This window comes from Euleptes europaea, chromosome 13, assembly GCF_029931775.1.
Source record: "Euleptes europaea isolate rEulEur1 chromosome 13, rEulEur1.hap1, whole genome shotgun sequence".
Lineage (NCBI taxonomy): Eukaryota > Metazoa > Chordata > Lepidosauria > Squamata > Sphaerodactylidae > Euleptes > Euleptes europaea.
The window spans coordinates 63,961,640-63,985,630 of NC_079324.1; the positions used below are offsets into that span (position 1 = coordinate 63,961,640).

Here is a 23,991-nt window from a genome sequence, read left to right on the forward strand (position 1 = left end):
AAGGGGCATACCCCCCCCTGAACCCCCTGCCCCGTCTCGTTCAACAGGATGCTGCACTACCTGGAGCGCTGGGCTGCTCCCACAAGGCTCTTCTTGTGTCCTCCTCGGAGGCTGTGTCTGTGGCTCGCTATCTGCTGGTGTGTGCTGCCCTCTTGTGGCTTGCAGCTAGGCAGTGGGGGAGGAGGATCTTTGGAAAGAGTCAGGCTGCCGCCACCTCTCAAAACCCACACTCCCTGTACAGAGACCCTCATCTCCCGGTCCCAGGAAATGAAAGGCAGGCACCTGGGGACTTTGATTTTTATTACTAAATAAATAGTCAGAGCAAAACCTTGTGCAAAATAAAGACTCTGTGTAGAAAGAAAGGCCACAGTCCTTGGCGGAGGAACTCGCTAATGCCCACGGTCCTGGCTTGGCTTCCAGGGAATGCATTTAAAATCGGGTGCACTGTTGCCCGTCTGGCTCATCGCCACCCCACCCGAGTTACTCTAGCCTGGTAACCACACAAACGGTGCAATTTCTGTGCATCGGTCAAATATGGCATCCTGAGAGCGTCCTTTTTAAAAAGCAGGTTTCCTGCCTGTACGGTTGGGCGCAGATATTATTGCAAAGGTGCAGCATGCTGTTTGCCCATGTTTAAGTCAATAAACTGGACTGTTTCTCTGCACATGGGTGAACAGGATGGAAGGCAGAGCGAGCGCTCTACAGGCCTTTGTCCACTGAGGATACAGCGCCCCAAGGCTCCAGGGCTTGGTCAGATGTCAGAGGCCGGCCTGTCCGCATTCATCCTTCCCCTCAGATATGGGAGTCTTCCTTTCTCCAGTTCTGGGGGCAGCTCAGCTTGAGGTCCTCGTTCGCTGCGGAAGAGGCCAGGCTGTCCAAGGGTACAACCACCTCATCGGGAGGAGAGTTCTTGTTCAGCTCCACCACCCGGGGCACCACTGTTGACCAGCGATCTGCACCAGAGAGACAGACAGACGGACAGACAGCAGTCATGAAGATGGAAGGAGGAACGCCCACCCCACTCCAGTCTCTGCAAGGCCCCTGTGCCCAGGAAGGGGCTACACGTGCAAGAGGGAAGAGCTACAATTCTTTTTGCTGCTCGCCTTCCCCCTCCCTTGCCTCAAGTCTGACTTAAGTCCCACTGAGAAAGGTGGGACAGGAAGTGAAATAAAGTTGCATTCCTAACTGTAACAAAGACTGGTGGCCGCTAGAGGCGGGGCCTTCTTGGTGGTTGTGCCTTGCCTACGGGATTCCTTCAAGGTACCAGCTGACCAAATGCTAGGTTTACACAGCTGTGGACTAGCAGTAGTAGTAGTGATGCCAAGAGGTGTTTTATTTTTGTGCAACCACCAAGCAGCAAAATAACAGCTTTAGACCAGTAAATGGAGTTTTTTTTTACTGGAATATTTATTGTAGTGTTAAACTCCTGCAAGGCAGATCATAAATGTTTCAAATACCAGCAGTTGATTACATTCCTCCTCTTCCCCCTCCTGCAACTCCATATAACATTTTGTCATTAGTTTATTTATTTAAAACAGTGGTTCCAGACTTCTAAAATCCTAATGCATTGGTGGTTGAATATCCCATTTGGTTGACTGTGCTGACTCGCTATGTGCCATCTGCCTTGAGTCCCTGCGAGAAAGGCAGACTGTAAATAACATTAATTAAATAAAATGCATCAGCTGCCTTTCTACCTGGCACTTTTAGACGGCGGGCTTTTGTGTTAATCAGAATTCTTCCTTAGGCTGGATGTTAAAAAGGAGGTGGGGAGAAGGCGAAAGGGTCTTGGCACGGCCCTGCGCAAAGGCCTCTTTCTACATGATGTGCAGGAGGCTCAGCCGCTTCAATGGGCTTGGGGCATGGTGGGCTGGTGCCAAATGTAACCCCAGCTGCCCAGAGGGCAACAGCAGAAATGGAAAACACCTGGTTGAAAATGCCAGCGCCAGCCACGGCTGATGTCAACGGGAAAGCTCGCCGACAGAAAAGGAAGTAGTCCTTATACTAACACATTCTAGACTTCCGTGTTGGCTGCTTCAGGGGTAGTGTACATGAGGCACGCCTTGATTGCAGGCCCCCCAGGTCTGCTAAGCAAAAGCAGTGCTTGAAACAATGTTAGTTGGTGCACTAAATGGAGAGTCTGTGTAAGCCACACGGCAGCAGTACTGCCAAATGATATTTCCCAGGATCTCTTCTCTCCAGTGGAAATGGGAATTCCCTAACACAGTTGTTAGTCCTAGTATTGTTCATAGTGAAATCTGGAGGCCTGCTCCATCTGGCAGAAAGCAGAAACCTGGGGGAGCAAATCTTTCACTGCTATTCCCGGCCCCTCACCTCTCCGCAATCGGCCCACGGTGTGGGAGAATCCGTAGTACTGATAGGTGTCATTCTTGCCGGGGTCTTCGTTGATGATGCCCAAGTTCTGATTCCAGTGTGACCAGTTCACTTCATCCACCCTGGCAAGAGAAGAGCCGGCCAGTGAGGAAAACCCCTGCCGGACTCGCCCTGCAGGACAAACCAGCCAGGCCGGTTGCCTACCCCTCGCACACCCCACCCCATCCCGAGGCCTCACAGAGTTCATCTAAAGCAGTGGTTCCCAACCTTTTTTTGACCAGGGACCACTAGGACTTTTTTGTTCGGTGCAGGGACCCCAAGGTTCAAAAGAAAAATTCTGAGAATTTGAAAATAAACTTTAATCATAACTGTTAGTTAAACATTAAACTTAGAATAATATTTGAATATATATTTTTATAATAGAGAACTTTTAATTGAAAATATTAATTTATTATGGGTTTATAACTTTGTTTCACGGACCTTAATTTAGTTCTCGCGGACCCCTGGGGGTCCATGGACCCCTGGTTGGGAACCAGTGATCTAAAGAATGTCTGAAAATGGCAACAAGGTGGTGCACAGAATCTCTGAAAACATCGGCTCGGGGGCTGCTGCTCTCAAACATTCTGGCTCCCAAAGAAGAAGAAGAGTTGGTTTTTATATGCCGACTTTCTCTACCACTTAAGGCAGAATCAAACCGGCTTACAATCACCTTCCCTTCCCCACAACAGACACCCTGTGAGGTAGATGAGGCTGAGAGAGCTCTATCAGAGCTGTGACTTGCCCAAGGTCACCCAGCTGGCTCCGTGTGTAGGAGCGAGGAAACAAACCTGGTTCACCAGATTAGCCTCCGCCACTCATGTGAAGGAGTAGGGGAATCAAACCCGGATCTCCAGATCAGACTCCACCGCTCCAAACCACCGCTCTTAACCACTACACCATGCTGGCAAAGAACCCCACTCTTTTGAGTTAAGGATGGCCCCAAAGCTTCACAGCCGGTCACCCATCTGGGATGCTTCGGTGGGTCGGGGTGGGGGGCAGGCCACAAGTCTATTGGAGGGCAGAAAACTCCTAGAACGTGGTCTTAAGAACGAGTCCTCAAGACTCCACTTCCAAGTGTTTTAAGAAAGCCTCCTCAGCCAAGACAGTATATCTCCACAGCCAAAGGTTGCTGGAAATCTTATTGAGGTGGTGAGGAGCAGGCAGAGGTGCCTTGTGGTGTGACTTTGAGCACTGTGGGGTGGACACACCCATAGCTCCCAGGAGGGGTAGCCCCTTCTCCCTCTGCGCACCATCCCCACCTGAAACACCACCTCCGGTCCGGGGTCCCATCCAAGGCTTTTCCAACAGTGACCATCTCTCCAGACCGGAAAGCTTTTCTCACGAACACGGGGAAGGATCTCTCAATATCCAAGATGGTGGTAGCCCACTGTACGGGAAAGGGAGGGAAAGTGTTAGGCCAAGGACAAAATGGCCACCCACCCACAAAAGCCAACCGAGGAACCCTCAGCTACCAAAGAGAGCTTCGGAGCTGATCTCATGGCAAATTCAGCTCGATGCAAAGAAATCCCATTCACAGCAAGGCAAGGAGGAATTTGAATGGTGGTAAGCGGTCAAGAGAGGCCCTCCAGGTATTCTCCAGCAGCTCCAATGCACCCCCCCCCCCGCCAGCGTCTCTACCTGCAGCTTCCAGATCTGCTTGCTCTCCTTGGACACCTGGCCCACGGTCTCCCCCATCAGGGCAATCAACATGTTCAGTAGGAGGACAAAGGTCAGGATGATGTAGGTGACGAGGAGGATGACGAAGACCCCGGGGTACTTGGCATTCTCGATCATCTCCAGGTCCCCCATGCCAATGGTCAGCTTGAAGAGGTCAAGCAGGAAGGTGCTGAAGGTCTTGCTGTCCCGGCAGGACGGGTAGGCGGGGGCTGTGCAGTTGGGCCGGTCTTCATTACAGGCCACGGTGCTGGGACACGGATTCAGCAGAGACACCAGGGCTGCAGGAAAAGAAGAGGTGTGTGTGTGTGTGTGTGAGTGAGTGACATCGACCAACGCAGCACCAGGCAAAGCCGCAAGGACCAGAAGGTTGAGTTGAGTCGCATGGTGGCAGCTGTGCTGCCAGGCCAGTCCCATTTGGGTGAGTAATAGGCTTACCAGCTACCTCTTCTTCTTCGACGGGAGATTTTTGGAGTGATGGGGGGTGGGGGTCGCGCGTTCCGTTTTCCACTCAAATGGCCCCTTGTGATGCGTTTTACACCTGGAAGTGCCGCATCGCAACAGGCCTTTACCGGCCCTTTGCAATGCAGCACTTCTGGGTGTGAACCGGAAGTGACCTGTCCCTGCCTGCACAGATTGCCCACCGACCCTCAGCTGGTCAGCGGGAGGCCAGGTGGATTGGCGGGGGTTTGCCTGCCACCACCTGGCACTTGGCAACCCTAGGGAGTAATAAGTTTCCGGTAGTTGGCTCTGGGCCTGTCCCTGGCGAGTCCTCAGGGACATAACAATGGAAGGGGGACAGGACCTTTTCTAGGGCTGTTTCAGCTGAGAAGGCTTGGCAAAATTGTTATGGTTGCCGAGCAACCCCCAACAGCCACTGCGAGTTCATTGGGCATTCTTTTCTTAAAGCTATAAGTGTTTCTGTCATTTGTGGGAGTTTTAATCCCCTCATATTTTTATTTTTATAATTCAAATTTGTCTGCAGTCCTGGGACTTCCTTCAGCTTTGTAGAGAACCCCCCGCCCCCCAGTTTGCGGCTCTATCAATCATATTCACCGTTTGGAAATAGATATATTGATTTAAGCATAGTATTCTACAGTAGTTTATATTTTACAAATATATTGTGTAAAGCCCCTGATGGATTTCGGGCCTTCTTTTGAGGTGTTTCCCTGCTGATCCATTCTGCTAACAGACTGCCACTTTCTCATGGTGCAAGGATTTACCCCTCTCACAAGGGCCTCATATGATGGGAAGAAAAACTCCTTGTGCTAGGAGAAGCACCACCGTTCTGAGACTGAAACCTACCGAACCCAGCAGGCCTACCCCAGCTGTTTTACCTGACGCATAGCCGATCATGAAAAGCACGTAAACGAGCAGAAACCGGAAAAGGTCCTTGAAGAGGATCTGTAATCAGAGACGAGGCAGCCCCATCAGCATCCCCAGACATCCGGAGGGCCTTGAAAAACCAGGACCCCCAGCACACAGGGATGGAACCAGGGACCTCCGCATAACCCCCGCTGGGCTGCAGACCCTGCCCATCACAGGCAGCCCCTGTCTGGTTGTCCTTCCTGGAACAGCCACCCATTCAGTCAGCATGGCTCTGAATAGGGTTGCTGGGTCCCTCTTTGCCACCGATGGGAGATTTTTGGGATGGAGCCTGAGGAGGTCAGGGTTTGAGGAGGGGAGGGACTTCAATGCCATAGAGTCCAATTGGCCAAAGTGGCCATTTTCTCCAGGTGAACTGATCTCTTATTGGCTGGAGATCAGTTGTAAGAGCAGGAAATCTCCAGTTAGTACCTGGAGGTTGGCAACCCTAGCTCTGAAGGATGCCCCAGGACCATTCTGTTGAGGGGCCCAGCCCAGCCCTGTGTGCATCTCCATGCCACCCTGGCCTGAGCCCCCTGACCTTCTGGATCATGATGCTGTATGTCCCCGTCAGCTTGAGGCCCCGGGTGAAGTAGAGCGCGTTCATCCAGCCCAGCACCAGCGCAAAGACCATGACGGCCAGATAGGCCTCGATGCCCACCAGGTACAGAGCAGCTGCGACCAGCACCAGGACCGAATAGATGAAGCTGAAGGCAACAATGGGGAAAGGTCAGAGCTTGCCCGGAGCTGGCAGGGGGGCTGCTGGCCCATGCAGGAGATGGGGGGGCTTTTATACCCTTTGAGCAAATGGCTGCTTGTGCAATAGGTAAGCCCCCACGCCACGTATGAGACAGGCAAAAATACCCTCATGTCTTTTGAGCACCCCGATTGGTGAGGAAATCCCCAATTTGAAACCTCCTCATTCATAAATTGCCACCTCATTCATAAATTCATAAATTGCCATCTGCCCTTGTGGTTTGTACTCTTTCATGGGCTGGAACAGCAGAAGGCAGAAACAGGGCACTTCGGCCCGAACAAATTCAGAGAAAGACAATCTATGAGTGTCCCTGGCATGCTGTTTCAGGCATGCCTGAAGCCTTGGCCACGCTCAGTGGGGATTTTGAAGATTTTCCTACTTTCTTGGCAGAGCAGACCCGTCCCAATGTGCCATAAGTGGTTTGTCTTGAGGAAAGCCAAGCCCCCAAAGAACGTGCCGAGGCGCTGCCGGTAGTCATGCTTTCTAGAGCACAACACATGGGCACACTGCTTGCCAGAGGATCAGAGGATTGGTCTCTGGCAGAAGGGGGGCAAGAAAGGAAAGGGAGAGGGGTGGAGAAGGGGAAGAACTCTGTGTTCATTCCTGTGTCAGGGTTAGAGGGGTCTTTGGAGCCTCATCTTGCCAGTTTTTCCCTTAAAACAAAAGCCCAACATTTTGGCGGAGGAAGCTGGCCCTGCATGTGGGGCCCTAAGCAGCATCCTGGGAAATGGGCTGAAGATGGCCACAGGTACGGGCCTTGACCATACGCCTGGCCTGCTGTGTGCCAGACTCATAGGGGATCTACAAGGACATATTTCTAATCTTTCTCTCTCACACACACGGCCCCTACCTGTATCTTAAAGACAATGCAATGTGAGAATTAGCCAACAGCGCAGGGTCCAACCAAAGCCCCCTCCCACCCAGCATCATGTTTCATGCAGTCTTCTGACAGATGCCTCTGGAAACTTGCCAGCAGGGCAAGATAACAAGAACCCCTCCCTGTCCCCAGCACCTGATAGAGGTAGGCTGCCTCTGAACAGGGAGGCTCCATCTTGCTAATTCTGTAAGCCGAAGAGACAGAGTTGTATTTGGGATGGGCAGGAGTACAGCCCTCCAAGTTAAAAGCTTCTTTCTCCAAGCATAGGACGTCATCTGTTAATTTATCTAATTCTGAACATGGCCCCAAAGTGCAGATCAAACAGTATGCAAGATAAGGTCATGCACAGATAAAAGGATGGTCTGCTAATCTGGATAGGAGGATGGTCTGCTAATCTGGAAGAATCCAGGTTTGCAGGAAAATCCCAAAACATAATAATAACGATGGGAGTTTTTAACTCTCCCAAACAAAGAATGCCAGATCTCGCAGAATCTTGAAAGAATCAGCAGTGTGTGGCTGCCTAGCAAACAAGGCAGTAGATCTCGAGCCTATGCAACTCCACCATGACTTCAGCCTGGGGAGGGAGAGAAAGTGTGTGTGTGGTGGGGGGTCAAAATGGGAGGGGAAGAGAAAGCTCAGCCATGGCTGTTCACTGGATGACCTTGGGTTAGTCACTCATTCTCAGTCTAACATACCTTACAGGGTTGTTGTGAGGATAAACTTGGGAAGGGGCAAATAATATTGTAAGTTGCTCTGGGCCCCCACTGGGGAGAAAAGTGTTGTAGAAATATCTAAATAAATAAAGAGCGGGAAAGGGGTAGGGAGAGAAAAGGGCTGGGAAGACCAAGGGGAGCAGTGTGCATTTATTTATTTATATACTGCTTTTCCTTCCCAGTTTTGACTCAAAGTGGCTTAGAACTGCCTTCTCCCCTCCCCCACTATCTCGCAACAACAACAACCTTGTGAGGTAGGCAAGGCTGAGAGTTTGTGACAGGCCCAAGGTCACTCATGGTAGAAGTTGGGATTTGAACCTGGGTCTCCCAGGATCCTAGTCCAACACGGCATCCACTACACCACACCAGCTCTCAGTGTGGGGGTGGGATTCAACCCCCCCTCCTGAATTTCTGAGTTCCCCAGCTTGAGCAATGATAAACTTTTGCTGCACCCCAGGTGGCAAGCCACCGCCCCCACCCTGTTCTCCAGGGACCACTCTCGGGTACTCACTAGAGTAGCTGGAAGGAGCCGTCAATGAAGAAGGAATTGACCCCAGGGCACTTCTTCATGAAGAGGTCCTTGACCTAGGGAAGAAGAGAAGAGGTTCTGGTTGACCGGGAAGCCAAGGAAAGCTTCAAGGATGGCCACGATCCTCAGGGAAGGTACAGCTCTGAAGACGGGACCAAGGAATGGAGGCAGCTTAAAGAGGAGATGGAGGAGCATGGACGCGTGCTGAGGGCTTTCAGACAAACGAGAAGAGGGGAGCTCTCTCCCCTGTGAACAGAACAGGCCAGAAGAGGTCTAAGCCAAGGGAAGTCTGATTTCAGGAAGGGACTCCCAACCAGGGAGCTCTGGAGGCCATTGCTGGGGCAGCTGTATTCTCTGTTTAGAACCTTCCTCGGTCACCTGTCCAGGTGGCTTGAGAGGTTTCAAGAGAAAGGATAGGGATGCTTGATTACTGGTGTTGGAATCAGGCCTAGGTGACTAGCAAGCTAGTGAGCCTCTTGGGCTGTGGCTGCTGCATGAAGGGAACCACACAGAGCTGGATTCAGTGATGGTGACCGAGGAACTGAGTCTCTGGGCTCCTCTGGCACGATCATCTTCTGCCCTTGTTACCACCGTTGGGGGTTTGGACAGCATGAAAAAACTCCTCTCCTCCAAGGCCTGGGCTGCCTGCTCAGGGCCCTTTCGAGCGTCAGAGAATTTGCCACACCTCTGCATTAGTATCTCTGGAATCAGAAGGATTAAAATCTTGCTGTTTCTCAAAAAAGAGAGAGATGTCATCCTCAGACAATGGCATTCCTCATTCTCTGTTTCCCTGCAGAAGGTGGGCTATGGCATGGCTGGCAAGCCAGGTGGCATGAGGGTGCCAAGGCTTGCCGGGGGGGGCTGCACCCAAGAGCAAATGATCAAATGGGAGGCAGTGCACTGTGTGGGGTGGGACAGGGCTGTGATGGGAGGGTACCTTGAGGGGGAAAGAAGCCACCAAGAGGAAAGAGAAATGGGTTGCCACGTGCTCCAGGGGACTGGGAGACTGATGGAAGGGCAGAATCTCTCCTGGTAAGGAGAAGGGAAGTTGCCTTCTACACAGAGAGGCGCCCAGACGCCGGTGCCGTCATGGCAGGCAGGTTTTGTTCACACTCACATTAGTGAAGAAGAAGAGGACCCCCGTGAAAAGCGTGACGATCTCCCCAGCCAGACGCAGGTAGTCTGTGGTGGTGATGTATGGGTACGGGGGCTACAGGGAAAAGAGAGAGAACTGAGAAGCCACCCCAAATGACCACCTCCTGCCCCATAATTCCCAGAGGCCCCAAGTGATCAATGGCTCTTAAATGTGAGAATGGCCACCCTGGCTCCATCTTCCCAGGCAGAGCCTCCAGAGGAGTTCACAAACGTCTGGCAGGCTGAAAATCATCCTGTGCTAGTCTGAGGTACCCTGCCCTTGATCATGGAGGTTCTATCCTTGGCTAGATAGATCTTCCTCATGTTTCTCTGTCCCTTCATTCAGGTCACACGTGTTTGGGGCTCTCTTGACCACCCAGTGGCCGTTGGGTTCTGCAAGTTAATTAGGAAGCAGAAAAGACACTTCATTTGATTTGCCTGAAACCAGCCTCATCTGGCCAGGACTTCAATCATACAGTAAGAGAGGAGATTCCCCCCTCCACTCACCCCCTTATGAGTCTGCAAGCCTGGGGATCATTTAGCCAGCATTCAGCCCCCCATCTCACAAACAATACGCATCAACCACCATCTTTTTCATCTGTGGGTGGTCCCAATTCACTACCATACTGGTAAGAAACCTGGCAGTTAGGTGCCTATTAGACTTCCAAAGTGCCTGAACTGATTAAGGCTCTGTTCAAAATTGCAAATTAATTGCTTGTGTGCTTTGAATGTAAAGCCTCTTGTCCCAAAGCTGACACACATCCACCTCTTGTTAAAAGGAAGAAGATTCGCACCCACTCCCCAGACATTTTTAAAGGTAAAGGTCCCCTGTGTAAACACCAGGTCATTCCTGACCCATGGGGTGATGTCACATCCCAATGTGTGAGCAGAGCTTGGGACTGCAGTACTGCAGCTTACCCCGTCTGGGCCACGGAGCTCTTCCAGACATTTTTAGCCCTTGGGAATATAGCAAGACTGAGAGCTGGGTCTTAGACAGGCCCTGCCCTTGATGGGTGCGACACCAATCCTGTCACATTTTTTATCCCACCCTACCTGTAGGAAGCTCTGGGCAGCATACAGGGCTCGCCACAACAATTCTATAAGGTTGTTCAGGCTTTCTTAATCACTGGCCCAAGGTGAAGGGTGGCTTGTAGATTAGAACTGAGTGGGGCAGCCCAGGTCCAACACACAAGTGTGCGTTTATCCTCTTGCAGTCTGTAGACTTGATTACAATAGCCCTGTTCACACATTGCTATGAATGCACGAACATGCAAAAATCTACTTGTAAGAGAACTGACACACATTCACTTTTCAAATCAAACGGGGGACCAGCACCCGGATAAATGTGGGGTGTAGCCCATACATTGAGCTGTACATGCACTGAACGTAACCTGAAAGCTACTCAATGCACATATAAAGAAAAAGAAAGTACATGGAGTGTACGTGCATTCACTGTAATTTGCGAACAGGGCTAGTACGCGGACTGACCACATTTTCAAGTACTGCATTGGAAGTGGAGATAGGAGCTTCCTACATCTGTCCATTCGCACATGCAGTTCAGCCCTTAATGCTCCAGCTACAAGCTGACCAAGGTTTACATCTGCAAGAGAACCATCCTGGAGCAGAAGAGGGCAGGGGCCTACTGGCTGGATGTCTGGCTTCTTGACCAGTTTAGCAAAGAAGCTTCTAAGATCCAGGGGGGGCAAAGATGGACTTTCCTGGGGCCTCATTTCCCCACTGGGCATCCCTCACCACATCCTGGGTTCAGTGGATACTCACGATGCCCTCCAGTGGACGGTAATAGGACACGAGGGTGAAGATGACCATGGCACAGAGATAGGAGACGACACTGATGTAGAACGAGACCGCCCCAAATTTGCGCCACTTGTCCCGCAGGAGTTCATTAATCGGCTCCACGGCCAGCATCTCGTGGCGATTCTGGGTGGAGAGCAGCAGACACAGCGAACATGAAGCTGCCCTCTCAGACCATCACAGTCAGTATTGTCTACTCAGACTGGCAGTGGCTCTCCAGGTTCTTGGGCAGAGGTCTTTCACATCACCTACCTACCACCAGATCCCTTTAAATGGCGATGCCAGGGATTGAAACTGGGACCTTCTGCGTGCCAAGCAGACCCTTTGCCACTGAGCCACAGACTTTCCCCACAGTGAACAAAAAGAGAATAACCTTCCATACAACAGGAACCAGGAAAGCAGAGCAAACTTCTGCAGAAGCGGTTACAGCCCAGCAAGGAACGCTCTCCTCACCCTGGACTCACCTCGATCTTGCTGTTATAGACCAGGATCTCCAGCACGGACACCTCCTCACCGCACGTGTCCAAGGAGGACAGGTCATAAAGCGAGGAGTAGACAGGTCCGTAGGCCCAGTCCTTGAACTTGCGGGAGAGGTGCCTGGCGTCTTCATCCTTGATCTCACGACGGATGATGTGCTGGAAGATCTGCAGGCAGGAGGGGAGGGGACGCGGGGTCAGGCGGGGCACGTCTGGGCAGGCCAAGCCCCAAGGTCAGGACTGGGAATAGCAGCGACCCAAATCCGACTGGACTGACGTGGGAGGGGCAGGAACCAGGGCTCACAAAAGGTGGAGCAGGAAAGGGCAGGAGAGAGGTGAAGCGGGTTGGAACATTTGCTCTGCGGGTGGCCAGCCCTCTCTTCTGTGCACCTTTCCAAGTTGCTTGGTGGAGTTTTTAATCATGCTTAGCAATTTTTAAAAACTTAAACCTTAGCATTTATAGCTGGAGAAGGTCCTGAAGATTTGTGTTTTAGAAACTGGATTTGCTTGCATGCAGCCTGGATTCCAGCATCTGCAGTTGAAAAAGGATCTGTGGAAAAATCTCTTTGCCTGAGACTTTGGAGAACTGGCCGAGGTGGACCATACCTGGAATACTGCCACCTGCCACCAGGGGATGCCACCACCTCAGTTTCCCCAGCAGCTCCCATCAGCTCTCCCACCATCCCATAATTGTGAGGACTGCCTTGTCTTCCATCTTCTCCGCTTTTTGCAAGGGAGAGATCTGTGTGCTCCAATTAATGTTAAGGAGAGATCCAACTAATTGCAGAATTAACTTTATTTCCCTTTGGTTCTCTGCTCCAGCCACCTCTAGAATCATAGAGCCAGAAGGGACCACCAGGGTCATCTAGTCCACCTCCCTGCACAATGCAGGGAATTCACACCTACCCCCCACCCCTAGTGACCCCTACTCCATGCCCAGAAGATGGCCAAGATGCCCTCCCTCTCATCATTTGCTTAAGGTTGCTGACAGATGGCCATCTAGCCTCCCGGGAAGGAGCGCTTACCACCTCCCAAGGAAGCCTGTTCCACTGAGGAACCGCTCTAACAGTTAAAAAATTCTTCCTAATGTCTAGGCGGAAGCTCTTTTGATCCAGTGCTACTTGTGCTTGTTTCATACCCAGCACCAGACAATCCAGACGAGTTTGCCACACAGACTAAAAGCTGAACCAAGCACAGACCAGGAGCTCCTCCATCACTCCATGAAACAGCTGCTTCTCCCTCCCCCTATTTATTTTATTTTGTGTTGTGGGGAACTCCAATACTTGCTCGCAGTTTTGTGATATTATGAGCAGTCCTAATGAAAAGGCATAGCAGGACTGTTATTTTTGGAATTTTTCTATGAACCCACACAATCTGTGGACCCACGATCTTTGGCCTGCCACCTCGAGAGCTTTTTAAAGTCAAGAGAAGCAATTGTGTGAGAGTTAATGCCAATGCAGCGAGAACCCACCAGCACACAAAGGTCTCGCCGGGGCTGTCAGACAACCAAAGGGCACAAGGACAGGAGCTTACACGGGCACAGATGAAGCTGCCTGACACTGAATCAGAGCCTTGGTCCATCGAGGTCAGTATTGTTTACTCTTACTGGCACCAGCTCTCCAGGGTCTCAGGCAGAGGTCTTTTGCATCATCTACTATCTAGTCCTGGAGATGCTGGGGATTGAACATGGGACTTTCTGCATTCCAGGCAGATGCTCTATCACTGAGCCATGCCCCCTCAAACACCCATGATGCTGCCTTATGCTGAACAGAACCCTGGTCCATCAAAGTCAGTATTGTCTACTCAGACCGGCAGCAGCTCTCCACGGTCTCAGGCAGGGGTCTTTCACATCGCCTACTTGCCTAGTCTCTTTAACTAAAGATGCCGGGGATTGAACCTGGGACCTTCTGCATGCCAGGCAGATGATCTACCACTGAGCTACGGCCCTTCCCCTTATTTTCTCACCTTGGCCCCAAGGGACACGGTGGGGCAGCTGTTCAGGGGCTGGCCCCAGCAATGCCACTGGCTTCCCCTCCCCTCTCTCCCAGCCTGTCGGACTCACCCCAATCTTGCCGGACTTGGCAGCCATCATGAGGGGCGAGAGGCCGTCGTTGTTGAGCAGGGCCTCCAGGTTGGTGTCGGGGAAGAGCTTGGCACACTTGATCAGCAGCAGGTCATACATCTTGGTGACAAACTTAGTGTTCTCGCGCGTATTGTCCGCGATGGCCACCAGGGCGTGGAGAACCGTGTTGCCGCGCGAGTCCTGGCGCCGCAGGTCGGCCTGCTTGTGCGCATTCTCTGTCAGGTACTGGACAATGTGCGGCTGGTTGGTGCAGGCTGCCAGGGAGAGGGGCAGCTCACCTGGGCAGGAGAGGGCAAGAGAGACATGGAAGGCACCCTGAAGACAGGAGACACCCTTGTAGGATGCTTCTTCAAGCCACTGTGTGCCGCAGCAGACTGAGCCCTGGACCGGTGACCGGACACATCCAGGGTAGCCCACTGCAGATGTCTGGAGCTTTCCCACCCCGTGAGAGACCATTAGTCAGTTGGGAAAAGGTGCACGGTGGAGGAAACCTCTGCCCTTCTCCCTCACTGCCCCAAGAACTCTTCCTGTGAACATGATCTTTTCTCTTCCTCCCGATTCTCCCTTAAGACCAGCCTTCTCTGCTGAGTCTTTGGCTGAACCCCTGAATGTTCAGTGCCCTCCCCCCACAATAAGCCAACATTCATGCTCACAGCCCTCTTGCACACCTTGCCTCTCCAGAGCCAGTGTGATGTAGTGGTTAAGAGAAGTGGTTTGGAGCGGTGGACTCTAATCTGGGGAACCGGCTTTGATTCCCCACTTCTTCACATGAGCTGTGGAGGCTCATCTGGTGAACCGGGTGGTTTTTCCACTCCTGCACATGAAGCCAGCTGGGTGACCTTGGGCTAGTCACAGCTCTCTTAGAGCTCTCTCAACCCCGCCTACCTCACAGGGTGTCTGTTGTGGGGAGGGGAAGGTGATTGTAAGCCGGTTTGAGTCTCCCTTAAGTGGTAGAGAAAGTCCTCCTCCTCCTTCTTCCTCCGTCCCCCTCTGTTGCTTCCCCACCATCAACACAGCATCCCTGTCCCTGAGGGTTCACAGGGCACTTTCAGCGTTCAAGGATCTTCTCGGACATGATCGCCACCATCCTTGCCACTGCCCTGCAAGGCAGACCAGTGCTGCAGATGGGGAGTGCCATGTCTAGAGCCAGGGCATGAGTCTGTGGCAAAAGGCACATTCTGACTAGGGAGTTTGTGGTTCACATCTAAATTGCTGTGCCGCACCAGCTCTGGCCCCAACCCCACCAGCAGGGTGCAGAGATTGCCACGTGGCACATTCCCAAGGGCCCCGAGCGCTTCTCTTCTACTCACCAAAGTAGAAGTAACCGCCCTCATCCTTGGGCTGGAAGAACCGGCCCCTGGCCTGCGCATGGACGTCAGCCCCTCTCTCCACGAGCAGCTCCACGTAGTGCTTGCACCGCCGCTCAATGGCTATGTGCAGAGCCGTCTGCCCTGCAGGGGGACACAACCCACACCGCTTTTCCCGAGCCCCGTTTCTCAGCCAGGCTGCCCCCCCACCCCACTTCTTCCTCTCCTTTCCCACCAGGTCTGCTGCCAGCCCCACCCACATCTCCTCGCGATTCTTCACATATACATGAAGATAGTTTCAGAGGGGAACAGTGTTGGTCTGTCCATCGCGCTGGACATAAACCAGACATAAATTTGACATTAAAAACCACACCACTCAAAAACAAGCGGGAGAACATTTTAATCTTCCAGGACCTTCCATTGCTGACCTAAGAGTGGCAGTCCTCAAACAGAGAAGCTTCAAAGGGAAGTTACAATGGGAGATTGCTGAATTTGAATTCATTCACAAGTTCAAAACAATGGACCCTCCCCCATTCCCGCTGAATAGGGATATAGGATTCTTATCTCACAACAGATGCTAATTTTCTGCCCCTAAGCATTTCCCCTCTTCTCTAATCAAGCTGATTACATTTTGCATCATACCTCTGCCTCCTGACTGTTCTTTGCAACACCCCTCCCACTTTCAGACCAGGATATAAGGACTCAAGGATCTCTGTTCCGGCTCGTATCTGACGAAGGGATCTTTGACTCTCACACCCCAAAAATCTTGTTGGTCTCTAAGGTGCTACTGGGCTCAAATCTAGCTGCACTCAAACAGCAATTAGGGATTCAACACAGTGGCAATCTCGGCTTTCGTTTAAAAACAAACAAGCCCCCCAGGTGTCTAGCCCCTCAGGCCGAAAACCAGACTGGAGTGAGTGAGGCTGCAAGGCTCAGGGCTTTCGCTGACCTCTGTGTGGGGGGTCTTCAGCCCTCCTCCCCTTGGCTAGCAGCAGCAAAAGAAGTAGACCTGGGCAGGTGACCTTAATCGTCACAACCTTTCAGAATTCAGGAGTGGAAGGAGATGGAGACTGGGAAAGGCAGCCATGAAGGAGCTAGAAGAGATTCTGAAGTGTAAGGATGTGTCACTGGCCACCAAATCCAGTTAATTCATGCCACAGTATTCCCTATTACTATGCATGGGTGTGAAAGTTGGTGTTGGAGGAGAGTGTTACAGATACCATGGACTGCCAAAAAAACAAATCAGTGGATTCTAGATCAAATCAAGCCTCAACTGACCCTAGAAGCTAAAATAACTAAACTGAAGCTGTCATACTTTGGTCACATTATGAGAAGAGTCACTGGAAAAGACAGTCATGCTAGGAAAAGTTGAGGGCTGCAGGAAAAGAGGAAGACCCAACCAGAGATGGATGGACTCTACAAAGGAAGCCCCAGCCCTCAGTTTGCAAGGCCTAAGCAAGGCTGTTAAGAACAGGACGTTTTGGGGGACATTAATTCATAGGGTTGCCAGGAGTCGGAAGCAACTTGATGGCACTTAAAACACACACACATCTTTGCCATGTGAGGCAGAATTTTATGATGGGATTGGGGGAGTTTCAGCCCCGGGGAAGGGGCTCTGGTGGCCACATCCACCTTTGCCCAACTCCTGATCCCTGCCTGGCCCGGATGGATCTCCTACCTCGGTAGTAGACGTCTCGGAAGGGCGAGTTGATGAACTCCCGCATGTTGCCCGTCTTCTCGGCAATGTCCAGCAGCATCGGGATGGTATCGTTCTTGCCGCTGTTCAGGTTCAGCAGCGCCTTGGGGAGGCAGGTTTTCCCCGTGGAGGGTTCTTGGCAGGGGTGGGGGGACACACAAGGAGTGGAGGTTGGCAAGGTAATGGCTTCAAGACAGCCATCCTGCAGGGTGTGGTTTGCATTTGCACTGAGCATGCACGAAGTGCTATTTTTCTGCACACTTGCCGGGCACTACCAGCTGCTCTAAGACTGGCTGCATTTCTCAAACGCACACATGTAAGGAGGGCACAGTTAGTGCGTTTCTCCTTCTCAGCGTTTTATTTGTTTTTAAACGCAGCTTCCTAGTCCTCATTGACCACAGAAGACATCATGAAAGGAATGCCTGCGGCAATCTAAGGCAGAAGACAAGCAGTAGTTTTAAGGGAGCTGAAAGGGATTTGAGAGAGGAATTTTTTTGGGGTGTGTGTGTGTTAATGTCATTACTGGAATTTTTCTCTTCAGTTTCTGATCCACCCCTTTCTATTTGATAAGAACGTCTCATTTGTAGATGGTAACGTTTGGTACTGTCCCTCCTCCCCTGACCAGATTTACACCGTCATGCTCTGACACATCAAATTAACATGGCTTCCCATAGTATACTATGCCAGGGAAATGGCTTTAGTCAAAGAGGTGTTGCAGATTTTAGAACAAAGCTTGCAAACCTGCTTAATCAGAAGGGAACGTGGGTTAAGCAGACAGACCACGTGTGGCAATCTCTTATAGAAATCTCTTTAAAGTATTTTCAGTCTCTGAAGAAAGCTCTGAGAGAGACCCCCCATGTCCAGGGGCTACCCCTCCCTCCAGCATTATCCTGTTCACCCCTAACCTGTTTTACTGCTGTCCCCCAGTGCCCCACCACCTGCTTGCATTTCCCTAGTAAATTCATTCAAATTCTCACTCCTGAAGGTAGAAGAGATGATGCCCCACAAAGCCAGCATCTCTTGCACCATGCTGTCTTTTCAACACAACCCCACCATCCTCCGCCCCACACGCAGGGCCACTGCACCCAGCTGTGCCCACCAAGCCCCACGCCTGCACCCACCTCGAAACTCCTCGTCTGTCAGGCGCTTCTTGTGAGTGAGCAAGAAGGGGAGGAGGCCGTCCAGGTCTGTCGTGGATCCTCGGGAGACAATGTCGAAAAGGATGGGCCGGTTGAACACCTTGAGGATGGGGGGTGGGTTGGGCGCAGGACCCTTTGTGCTGGGGGGCTTCTTCCTGGGGAGGAGGAGGAGGAGACTGATAAAACCAAACGACAGCCTTCTTATTCTGACACTCCTTCAAGGAGCTCAGGGTGACACACATCATTTCCCCTTCCTCCATCTGATCCTCACAACAACCCTGTGAGGCAGCCGTGGCAGAAAACTGTGAGTAGCCTAAGGCTGGCCAGCAAGCTTCGCCGCTGAATGGGGATCTAAACCTAGGTCTCTCAAATCCTAGTTGGCACTCAAACCGTGAAACCTGGCTGGCAACAAGAGTCAGCAACCACCACCCCCAGTCGCAGGAGGGCCGGCCCAAGGTTTTGCCAGGTGGAACTCAGCTTCCCCGCACAGGCACCAAGACTGGGCACACCCTGGCAAGCCGACACTCAGGCTTCTAGCCCCAGGCTGCCAACCTGCAACCTACCCGTGGCCTGGCCACCCCATAGGATTGCCAGCTCCGGGTTGGGAAACACCTGGAGATTTTTGGGGCAGAGCCTGAGGACTTTGGGGAGGGGTGGGACTTCGATGCCATAGAGTCCAATTGCCAAAGTGGCCATTTTCTCCAGGTGAGCTGATCTCTATCGGCTGGAGATCAGTTGTAATAGCGGGAGATCCCCAGCCACCACCTGGAAGTTAGCAAGCCTAGGACCCCGCCTTGTCATGCTGAGAGTGCCAAAGACCCCGGGTTCAAGTATTTAATCAGGGTTCTCCGGCCACTTCCCCCCAAACTGCACGAGGCCAGATGAAGCCCTCGATGGATGCATTTCTTTTCCTGCTGGCCTCCTCTCCCAAGAAGGAACTGGAAAGACGAGGAAGCAGCTCTTCCCTGTGGCCAGACAGGGTCCCCGACATGGGGGCGGGGGGGGGGGAAGGAGGCCCATTCCTGAATCAGGCCACTCAGCCCGGTGAGCTCACCTCCCTCCCTCCCTCCCCACGAGCCAAGCCAGCCTCTGAGTGCCTCCACGGCTGGGAAATGGCACAGAGGGCTCTTTGAAGGGGGAACAGGGCGGGCACGGATGGCACCTCAGGACCACACCCACACAGTCACATCACTAAGGGTGAGCAAAGGTCTGGCAGTGAAGAAGATGACGAAGAAGAGTTGGTTTTTATATGCCGACTTTCTCTGCTTTTAAGGAGTCTCAAACTGGCTTACAGTCGCCTTCCCTCCCCCTCCCCACAACAAACACCTTGTGAGGTGGGTGGGGCTGAGAGAGTTCAGCGAGAACTGTGACTAGCCCAAGGTCACCCAGCTGGCTTCATGTGGAGATGTGGGGAAGCAAATCCAGTTCACCAGATTAGCCTCCGCCACTCATGTGGAGGAGTGGGGAATCAAACCCGGTTCTGCAGATTAGAGTCCACCGCTCTTAACTACTACACCACACTGGTACCCCAGAGGTACCCCAGGGCTAAGTGCCTGGAAGTATCGCACACACCACTAGGAACCCATGTGCTACAGCATCAACATGGGGGTTTTCAGAGGCAACAGGGAAAAAACACTCTTCATATGCTCACGAACGCTCAATCCTCACATCACGCAGCTCTCAAACACTGACGGTGGGTGGAGGGTCCCCATATGCACCTTTGCCAAAAGGCCATGGGGGAGACCAACTACCCATCTCAGTAAGTGCGGCAAGTGGGGCACCCCCAGTCCTGTTATGATCATACCGTAATGTGCTCCCTTCAAGAATGAGCAAACTTCCCAAACCAGGCCCATTCATACAAGTACTTCTGAGACAGGAAAATGAGAGCCAGTGGGGTGTCGCAGAGTGTCACAGACCCAGGTTCAAATGCCCACTTGTGCCATAGAAGCTTGCTAGGTGATCTTGGGCCAGTTACACATGGTCAGCCTAGCCTACGTCAAAGGGTTGTTGTGAAGATAAAATGGAAGGACGACGATGTAAGCCACTTTGGGTCCTTGTTGAGATAAAAAAGGAAACAAATCCCAAGGTAGCACCTCCCTTGGATATTTGCATGGCATGTAAAAGCATTCTCACATGGCAGCCCTTGCAAGGGATCCTGCCCTGGAAATACTGATTCTTTAACACGTTTGTTTTGTAATGGGAACCACAGAAAGCTGCTTTTGAGAGTGTTTTCCATCCCTGTGCTTGACAAACGGAAGGGCCGAAGAGTAAGAAGCCAGTGCGTAGAGCCAAGCATCACCTCTGGAATGCATGCACCTGGTTGGCCACTGTGTGAACAGACTGCTGGACTTGATGGACCTTGGCCTGATCCAGCAGCGCCTTTCTTATGTTTCTTATGCATCTTGGACCTGATGAGACCCTTCAACATTACAGAGATGACCACCTTGTGTGTTTTCCTACATGGCAGGTTTTTTTTTTTTTTTAAATAATAATCCACAGGGAAATACTCTTCAGGCATTCTTCAGTCCTGCAGTGCATTTTGATCCTGTTATAAAGGACCCAAAATTGCACATGCGGCCAGCCTCTCTCCTAGCCCTAGCAAGGGCCCCATGCCCACCTCCGGGAACGACGGGCTCCATACTCACTCCAGGACTTTCTTGCGTCTCCGTTTGTTGTCGGTCGGGTGATGGCGGTACGTGCCATAGTCAAAGAGGGAGTCCATGGGGGCCTTTTTGGGCCCCGGCACAACTGACGATTCGTAGATGGTGGATTCCAACAGGTCCATCGGGTTAGGAACCCCCTTGCGGAAAGCCCCGTGGAATTTCATCCGCAGGTTCTGCTTGCCATCCCCCAACCCTGGCGGGCTCCGGGCAGCATCTGCCAAGGAAGAACCGTCCTCGCTCTCAAAGAGGTTGGCCAGCGACGAGAGGGGGAAGCCCTCGTTCTGTGGGGAAGCTTCGTCGCCTGGGGTCTCACTGGCCTCGCTGGGAGTGGGTTGAGGGGTATCCTCAGAATCCGCCATGGCAGTTGGCATGAGGGACTCGCTGTATCGTGGCTGGCCTGGGAGGAAAGGAAAGGAACCAAGGGTCAGGTAGAAGGGCATTGCGGAGGGGCGGCACCTAATCGGTCACTACCAGGGCTTCAGCCAGCCGTGAAGCTGTACCAGGAAACCTTCCAATGTGATAAGCAATTCTGCACATGCTCAGAAGCAATCTCTCAATTACCCCCCCCCCACATTCCAGGCAGGTCACAGCCAGACCTTTTGTATTGGCGGGGGGGGGGTGGATGATACATTCCTATAGAGCTTTCAGTGTTGGAGTGGTGGACTCTGATCTGGAGGACCGGGTTTGATTCCCCACTCCTCCACATGAGCGGCGGAGGCTAATCTGGTGAATTGGATTTGTTTCCCCACTCCTACACACTAAGCCAGCTGGGTGACCTTGGGAAAGTTACAGCTCTGTAAGTTACAGTGAGCCCCACCTACCTCACAGGGTGTCTGTTGTGGGGAAGGGAAGGGGATTATAAGCCGGTTTGAGTCTCCCTTAAGTGGTAGAGAAAGTCGGCATCTTCAAAACCAACTCCTCCTCTTCTTCTTATTGCTTCACAAACATCTTGCAGTAATCTTTACCACAGTCCTGTAAGGTAGTCTGCTATTACCCCCAAATGAAGAGGACAAGCTGAGAGAGACAGTAGCTGAGAGACCGAGAGAGAGCTCTCCTGGGCTGGGGGGCAAAGGTGAGATACGAACCAAACCAGGCCTCTCCTAACTCAGATGGGGATATCTTGAAAGGGAAGCTAACGGCCAGATCCTGAGTCCTTCCTTCCATTTTACTCCCAGGCTGAAGGGGGGGGGGCAGGCAGGAAAAGAGGCTCCACTTTATCTTCTGCCTCTGAAACCAAACCCTCTGGGGCTGACTCCTGGAAGGCTGTGTTATTGGGGGGGGGGTCAAGTGGAGAGGACTCCCAGGTGGGAAGGGTACAGAAAGAAAACCCATGTGCAAAGGGCTCAAAACGCTTCCATTCCAACATGGCATTTCCCTGTTCTGTTAGGTGGGGCAGGGGCTGCAAGCGATGAGCCGGAGGGGTCGATCCCTGCCTGCCTGCCTGCCCGGTTGGCCTCACATCTCCTTGACTGAACAGTCTCACAGTTGGGGTTGGTTAGTTTTTAAAACAGAGATGAAAAGGTGGGAAACGACTTGAGAGCTGGCTGGAGAAGGCCAGCAGCCCCCCACCCCCAGACAACAGACCCAGGCCTGGGGCCCAGATTAGGTTCCCAATGCCACCCACCTCTGCTCTCCAGTGGAAAGGAGCCGGGTGAGAATCCGCCTCTCTTCTTCGCCTGCGCTTTTGTGCCCCAGGTACACTAGATCAGACTGTCTAATTGGAAAGCGAGCAGAGAGGGGTGGGGGCTGTGTGTGCTTTCCGTTCCCAAGACTGGAAGCTCCCTCCCTCCCGTCCGCTCCCGCCTCGTGTTGCACAGAGCTCCTTTGAGAGGACGGTGCTGCTGGCCACCGGCCCACCACGCCCAGATGTGGTTGCTGGAGGCACGGCCGCCAGCAGGGCGAGGAACAAGCCCGCCTTTCACTGCTCCTCTGAACACCCCGTCGGACCACACCCAGAAGGGACCAGGAGAGCCAAAAGGACTGGCTTCACGGGGCTGGGATGCAGTCGGAAGAACGGCCGCATGGCCAGAACCGAGATTCTTGGATCGTGGGCCTGAACAGGCAGCTGGAGAAACAGAGAACTACAAGTCGGGAGTCCAAATGTTGCCTCCACCATGTGCACAGCGGCCAGGCCGCTGCACCCACCTGCAAGATGGAGATGACCGTTCTGGCCTACTTAACAGGACTGTTGCAAAGAATGCAAGAAAAATCTTGTGAAGCCCTTTGGCCATCCCAAAAGCGCCATATAAATGTGGGGCGTTCTTGGTCCTGGACCCTAGAAGCTAAAATGACTAAACTGATGCTATTGTACTTTGGTCACATTATGAGAAGACAAGAGTCACTGGAAAAGACAATCATGCTAGGAAACGTTGAGGGCAGCAGGAAAAGAGGAAGACCCAACAAGAGATGGATTGACTCAATAAAGGAAGCCATAGCCCTCAATTTGCAAGACCTGAGCAAGGCTGTCAAAGATAGGACCATTTGGAGGACTTTGATTCATAGGGTCGCCATGAGTCGGAAGCGACTTGACGGCACTTAACACACAACACACATTCTCCCTCCTAGGCCGTCTCCCTGCTCAAAAGGCAAGACCAGCGGCAGAGGCTTCAAACACACTTTTCATGGCTGCATCTCAAGGGCTGTCAGCAAGGGAGGGGACTAAACCCAGAGCTTTCCCCTGCAAAAGACAGGGTGGCGAGGCCCTCGCGGGCTGCTCAAGGCTCCTGTTTATTTGCTTCACTTACAGCCCACCTTTCTCCCCAGTGGGAACCCAAAGCAGCTTACATCATTTTCTTCTCCTCCATTTTATTCTCACAACAACCCTGTGAAGTAGGTGAGGCTGAGAGTGCGTGACTTTCCCAAGGTCATCCAACAGGTTTCTGTGGCAGAGTGGGGGGATTCGAACCTGAGTCTCCCAGATCCTAGCTGGACACTCTCTCTAACCACTACTCCACACTGGCTCTCCTTATTAGCTGGGGGCTTGCATCTTGAACCCATGAACCCATGAAGCTGCCTTATACCGAATCAGATCCTTGGTCCCTCAAAGTCAGTATTGTCTACTCAGACCGGCAGCGGCTCTCTGGGGTCTCAGGCAGGGGTCTTTCACATCACCTACTTGCCTGGTTCCTTGTACCTGGAGATGCTGGGGATTGAACCTGGGACCTTCTGCATGCCAAGCAGAGGCTCTGCCCACTAAGCCACAGCCCCTACCCAAGAGGGCAAACACATGACTCTGCCTTATACTGAATCAGACCCTCATCGATGTCAGTATTGTCTACTCAGACAGGCAGCTGCTCTCCAGGGTCTCAGGCTGAGGTCTTTCACATCACCTACTTGCCCAGTCCCTTTAACTGGAGATGCCACTGGGGATTGAACTTGGGACCTTCTGCCACTGAG

At 52.4% G+C, this 23,991-nt stretch overlaps 1 protein-coding gene across 1 annotated transcript; it reads right to left on the minus strand.

Moving 5' to 3' along the window:
* Window positions 1-792: 792 nt before the first annotated feature.
* Window positions 793-20,954, minus strand: TRPV4 (transient receptor potential cation channel subfamily V member 4). The gene is made up of 15 exons (XM_056859219.1): window positions 20,578-20,954; window positions 17,915-18,087; window positions 16,776-16,928; window positions 15,101-15,241; window positions 13,770-14,068; window positions 11,696-11,875; window positions 11,199-11,357; window positions 9,403-9,495; window positions 8,268-8,341; window positions 5,951-6,116; window positions 5,382-5,448; window positions 4,009-4,325; window positions 3,630-3,757; window positions 2,332-2,453; window positions 793-953 (listed from the first exon to the last, which is right to left on the minus strand). The coding sequence occupies exons 1-15, from the start codon at window positions 20,952-20,954 to the stop codon at window positions 793-795; spliced, it is 2,610 nt and encodes an 869-aa protein (XP_056715197.1).
* Window positions 20,955-23,991: the final 3,037 nt, after the last annotated feature.

Coding starts and splice junctions, on each gene's coding strand:
- TRPV4 (XM_056859219.1), bottom strand. CDS start 20,954: ATGGCGGATTCTGAGGATACCCCTCAACCCACTCCCAGCGAGGCCAGT. Junction 11,876..13,769: donor CCAAGTCCGGCAAGATTGGG/GTGAGTCCGACA, acceptor TCCTGCCTGCAG/ATCTTCCAGCACATCATCCG. Junction 11,358..11,695: donor TCTATAACAGCAAGATCGAG/GTGAGTCCAGGG, acceptor CTCTCCACCCAG/AATCGCCACGAGATGCTGGC.